Below are 6,188 nucleotides of genomic sequence, written 5' to 3'. Positions count from 1 at the left end.
CTGACAAATTAAATTTGATTTTTGAGCATTTCAGAGCGATGAATTAAGTCCAAGTCTACTCCCACACATGTTTTGCTGTGTGTGTGTGTGTTTATATTTTAATTCCACAGACCACAGTGAGTCAGCATTCGGAGTTAATAAACCTTTATTTAAATCAAAGAGCAGATAAAAACATTAAGGCAGACGAGCAGCGAGCACTGAGCTGCAAAATGGAACGTCAGAATTCAACTTTACAAGGCTTGATCCGTTCATAAAAAAATAGAAAATTATAAAGCCAGAGAAAAAACATAACACAATGTGAGAGAGAGCGTGTGTGTGTGTGTGTGTGTGTGTGTACGAGTGTGTGTGTGACTGGTTGTGTGTGTGTACAACTGCATTCACGAGACTCGTTAAAGTATCATGACTCTGTTGAATAGAAGTGTGTGTGTGTGTGTGTGTGTGCATGCAAGTGAAAGTGCTTATGTGACTTAATCAGAAATGTCTGTGTCTTTGTGTGTGTGTGTGTTTGCTTGCATGTGTGTGTGTGTGTGTGTGTGTGCCTGCATGCATGTATGTATGCATGAGTGCATGGATGGGTGCTTGCAGGACAATTTTCTGACATTTATTCAGTAAATCAATAAAGTGCTGTTATTATTGACCTTCTGTGACTGAAGGGATTTCCAGCCTAGTAGAAACTACAAGTCAAGCAGCTAGACTCTCTAGTACAGAGTTAGTATCACACAACTAAAGTGGCCGCGCCGCCGCACCACACGGAAACAAAAATCTGAGAAAATCTCGTTTCGTTGTTTGTATTTTTTTTTTTTTTTGTACTTGATAACTGACATTTGTTGAAAAAAATAATTATTCTCTAGTGTGATAATAATAATAATAAAATCTACATTTGTCTCGCTCCTTTTCAGATCAGTGAAAACAGGATTTTTTTTTTTTTTAACCAGAAACTTAGTTCAACGAGTTGCTCCGATTCATGTTTAGCAGTGTGTGTGACGCGCTGACTTTTGTTGTGAGTGTGTGTGTGTCTGTGAGTGTGTGTGTGTGTGTGTGTGGTATATACAGTTGCAGTCAAATAAACGCAGCACAGTGGGGTTAGACAGCCGACCGGCGCAGAACTGGCTGGACCAGGTTTCCTCGTTAGTTTTTATTTTATTTATTTTTTAATTTTTTTTTTTCATGTGAGAATGCAGCAAAGTGAGTCGTGACTTCCTCGCTGGACTGCAACTGTGTGTCTGCGGTGCGTACGTCGCGCGAGAAATGACTTTTTCAAGCTTTCCTTCAAGAGGAGGAGGAGGAGGAGTGCGAGGACACAAAAAAATAAAAAATAAAAAAACGCCTAAAATCGTGACGAAGAGAAAGTCAAACTGTCGGATGGATGGGAAGCAGGTTCAGGACTTGGAGGTAAAAACCAGCCAGTAAGCCGAGCCTCGCCCAGGCGGCCCGCTGAGGCTAAACCAGGCGTGTTCCACTGGTTTAGTGGCCACGCTCATCCGTCAAAAAGCAGATTTCGACAGATTTCTGCTGGTCGGGATGTTTTGCATCATGAACGGCCGGAGGAGAAGTACAGGAAGGTGAAACATGCCATGAAGGCTCTGCTTGTTAAAAAAAAAAGGCAAACCAACAGTCATCTCCGTGCTGTGCGAGGCTTTTTCTGTATGTTTCAGTGTTTTTCTCCCAGGACAAACCTCCCCCATTCTGATTTTCTGACTGTGACGGCTCCGCCTGTCCAAAGCCCGCGTCGTCGGCCCGGTCCGGTCGTCGGAAATGAATTTAATCGATTTAAATGAACATGTCAGCTGAGTCTGCATGACTCTGCCGCTGCAGGATTAAACGGCTCCTCGGTGAAACTTGTGCTTTAGCTGCGACAAAAAAACCCCGAAACTCATCTGGATTCCACCGAAATGAAACTTACACAACAGAATTATCGCTGTTTTTTTTGTTTTTTTTAAAATATGTGTGTGTGTGTGTGTGTGTGTGTGTGTGTGTGTCTAAAGCGAAGAGTAGCCCAGGTTTAAATTTAATTATGAAGCTAAACACTGCAAAAACGTAAAATCTTACCAAGATTTTTTGTCTTATTACTAGTCAAAATATCTCATTACACTTAAAATAAGACATGATCACCTCAGAAGTAACTTGTTTTTAGACAATTGTCTCTTGTTTCAAGTGAAAATTTGCTTGTTTCATTGGCAAAATTTGTTTCTTGTTCCTAGCTAATATTCACTTATTTCAAGTGAATTTTCACTTTTTCCACTGGCAAATTTTGCCAATGAAACAAGCAAATTTTCACTTGTTTCAAGTGAATTTTCACTTGAAACAAGAGACAATTGTCTAAAAACAATTTACTTCTGAGGTGATCATGTCTTATTTTAAGTGTAATGAGATATTTTGACTAGAAATAAGACATTTTTGACTTGAAATAAGACAAATAATCTTGGTAAGATTTTACGTTTTTGCAGTGAAAGTGCTAGAGCAGAGAAATCGGACCGTGTCGACGTTTCAAAACACGAAGAAAACGGAGAAATGTCTGCACATGAAGTGACTTTTGTCTAATTTGTCGAAGCAGAATCAGCACAGAAAGTGAGCTGAGGTCAGTCTGAGATGGGGACGGACGGCTGCAACATCAACCGGATGACGACGATGACGATGATGAACTCTTCTTCAGCGGCTTTTAAAACTCACGTACATGAAGAATAAAAAATAATCCACCATGCCGCTGCAGCTGGACCGCTGACAGATTACTGCTGTGAACATCGACCGAGCAAAAAAAATCTCCATCTCACCGAGCCACTTAGGCTGAGATTCAGCGTTAAAATCCGATTTTTATTCAAACGAACTCATAAATCTGCCAGTAACAGAAGATAATCCCACTTCCTCCCAGTGCCAGTCGATCCTAGTGGCTGATCTGCCTCATTCTGTCTTGTTTCAACATATTTATATTTGTTCCCAGGAAGAAGAAAAAAAAAAAATCCTGAAACAAGTGGAAACAAGAGGGATTATCTCACCCAACAGGCAGATTATTTGAACACTGAACATGAGAGGGAATGAGATGGATGTTTTGATGTTCCCGCCTCTCGTCTGTTGCTCTGTCAGAGGAGAAAGTCTTCGCTCAGGCACAGAAGACGTGATCTTTCACTTTTTGTGGAACAGACAGAACAAAAAAAAAAATCGGATTTATTTGGTGTGTAAACGCAGCCACGGCGCTTCGAGGGGGAAGGGAGGGGAAATCATCGGAGGAAAAAAATAAGAAAAATAAAATCACAAGAGACAAAATGGCTAAAAATTTGAATTTTCAATGTGTGTGTGTGTGTGTGTGTGTGTGTGTGTGTGTGTGTGTGTGTGTGTGTGCAGCGTGGTGTCACTCCTGGAGAGCCCAACCTCCAGAAACCGCCTACACCGACACATCACACCACCACCACACCTGATTGGTTAAACAGGCCCACGAACGCACGAGCTGATTGGCTGTTTACAGCAGAAACGTCCTACCGAGTGACAACTTTCCTTTTTTTTTTTTTAAATTTATTATTATTATTATTATTATTATTATTTTTACCTCCTACTTTCCTTTAAGCTCGTTAAACTACGGGAGAAATCACTTGAGCCGCCTTGGATTTTCTTTTTACAAACACACTTTCTTGGACTGTTTGGACTTTGCTCTGGAGCAAAAAAAGCAAAAAGCACAGAGACATGAGTTAAATATGTGTGTGAGGGAGTGTGTGTGTGTGTGTGTGTGTGTTTGAGTGTGAGGGAGTGTGTGTGTATGAGGGAGTGTGTGTGTGCATGTGTGTGTCAGTCGGTTCTCTTGGCCCACGCCAGGTCGTCTGATCGTGGTTTCTGCCCCGTCAGTCGTTCGATCAATCTCTCCATCCGTCTCCAGAAGCCCAGCTGGTCCAGAGGATAGTTACACCAGCCTGAGAGGGAGAGAGAGAGAGAGAGAGAGAGAGGGAGAGAGAGAGAGAGAGAGAGAAAATAAATCATGGAGGAATGAGTTGGAGAAAGGAAGGGATGACGACAGATGAGGGACAGGAGGAAAAAGGCGGAATGGGACAGAGGAGAGGAATGAGAGGATGAGGGAGATGAAGATGAAGAATGAGAGATGAAGGCCAGGGATGAGGGGCATAAGAGAGGAGGAGGAAGAGGAGGTGAAGGGAGGTTGAAAGTAAAGGTTAAAGGAGACGCCAAGGCAACGAGAGATGAAGGGCAGAAGAAGAAAGAGGAACAGAAAGAGGAGGAAAACAGACGGAATAAGAGAGAGAGAGAAAAGACAGAGAAAAAAGAAACAGTCAAAAAAGTCAAAAAAAAGAACTCACTGAGGAAAATCTGAAAAAATAGGAGGGAAACACAGTCCTATTGGTTTTCCCATTGATTACATTTTTTTGCCGAGTAAAAATTTTAACACAAAAAAATGTAAAGAGGAAAACATGTAAAAAAAAAAATAAAATAAAATAAAATTAAGAGTGAAAAAACAAAATAAGACAAATAGAAATGAAATGGATAAATAAATACACTACATTTTCATTCGCTGCAGTCTGCATTAGTTAATTCTATTATTCGAAATGTAATATTGATCATAAAACACCGTTCAACACCGTTACAAACCACTTGGCCAAGGAGTGAAAAAATAAAAATAAAAACAGAAACATAAAGTAAAGCAAAGATTCAATAAAGATTCAGTATAAGCTCATATAAAACTGCAGAAACGAGTGTGAGGGTTTTTTAGGGAGCGATATATGAAATATAATATTAATAATAATAATATTATTAACACTGATTTGGCAAATTTTAAATGCAGTGACTCTTTTTTCTCTTTTCTTTCCAACATCCTCAACTCATCTTCCCAAAATTCTTCTTTTTCCTTCTCTCTTCTCTCATACATCAATTCAATCAATCAATTCAATCTGGTTCATATTTATCTGTTTGAACAAATGGACTCGGAGCTTTTAGGACTTAAAAACTGCTGCTTTGTCAGAAAAATTCTCAATCAGCCGGTCAGTTCCTATGAAGAGGAGCAAACAAGATGAGCCGCCGCCATTCTTCACAAACGAGATGGAGATGGAGATGAAGAAGCTCCAGTTTTCCTCTGAAAGGACGCTTCATGTCTTCAGCCGAGAGAGAGAGAGAGAGAGAGAGAGAGAGAGAGAGAGAGAGAGAGAGAGAGAGAGAGAGAGAAGGATGTGGACGAACACGAGCTGAGGGAGAGAAGCCTCGTCGTCCGCCGTCCCCGCCTCTCGGACCGCCTCGCAAAAACGACTAAAAACCAAACGACTTCAAGACTCCAACGAATTTAAAGACACGGTTTAAAGGAACGGTTTTAATGAGACGCTTCTTATAATGAAAGACTTAAATTATCTTTATCTTTCCTGTTTCTTTTACCCCTTTTCCACCAAAGAGGTCCCAGCGCTGGTTCGGAGTCGGTGCCTGACTTGGCACCGCTTCTTTGGTTTTCCATCGCCCGAGCTCCGGCCAAACTGGTTCCAAACTGGTTCCAAACTGGTTCCAAACTGGTTCCAGGCAAGCACCAACTCGGAGCAGGGGCTAAACAGGGGCCAGAGAAAGAACCAATGACGCGACCCACCACGCCATTGGTGGGCGGGGTTACAGACCCAAACGGGAACAGCGAACACTAAAGGCTGAATTATGCTTCTGCGTAGGAAGAGCGTACGGGGGTTGTGCGACCGCCGCAGAGCCTTGCCGCGCGCCTCCCGAAAATTGTAACTACGTGGACCCTACGCAGCCCCACAAGAGCTGTGATTGGTCAGCCGAAGTACATCATTTCCGGCATTTCGTTGCAACCGGCATCACAACATCCTGTTGTTGTGCCGGGCCGGCAGCGCCGTTTTTAAAACAACTGTTGTGTCTCGACTCGTCGGCTGTGTTTGAAAACTTTGGAGAGCGCTGGATCTCGCGGAAGAACGCCTGGCCGGGGAGGCGCGCAAGTACCCGCACCTGTACGACAGAAGAGCAGCGACCAGACGTCACAGGGTCTACGTTGGTGGGCGGAGGATTGTGTTTCGCAGAGGTATGTTCAGGGTTGCCAGGTCTGTGAGACAAAAGCAGCCAAACAGCAACTCAAAAGCAGCCCCAAACCCAAAGCCCAACCTGGTATAAAAAGGGCCCAAAAATCAGCCCAATCCCAGAACTCAAAATATGCCCATAAAAACCCATATATGTTGCTTTTAAAGTCCAACAGCATTGCTATA

General features: G+C 42.5%; 1 protein-coding gene across 1 annotated transcript in view; it reads right to left on the bottom strand.

Annotated features, from left to right (window-relative positions):
* Positions 1–3,466: 3,466 nt before the first annotated feature.
* LOC115360996 (transmembrane protein 189) overlaps positions 3,467–6,188 on the bottom strand; it is a 56,262-nt gene continuing 53,540 nt past the window's right edge. The window contains exon 6 of the mRNA XM_030054232.1: positions 3,467–3,899. Coding sequence (XP_029910092.1) covers positions 3,778–3,899 — 122 coding nt within the window. The 3' untranslated portion in view covers positions 3,467–3,777. The remainder of the gene's footprint in view (positions 3,900–6,188) is intronic.

The sequence above is a fragment of the Myripristis murdjan genome, chromosome 6, assembly GCF_902150065.1.
Source record: "Myripristis murdjan chromosome 6, fMyrMur1.1, whole genome shotgun sequence".
Lineage (NCBI taxonomy): Eukaryota > Metazoa > Chordata > Actinopteri > Holocentriformes > Holocentridae > Myripristis > Myripristis murdjan.
This window is presented reverse-complemented; position numbering and strand designations above follow the sequence as displayed.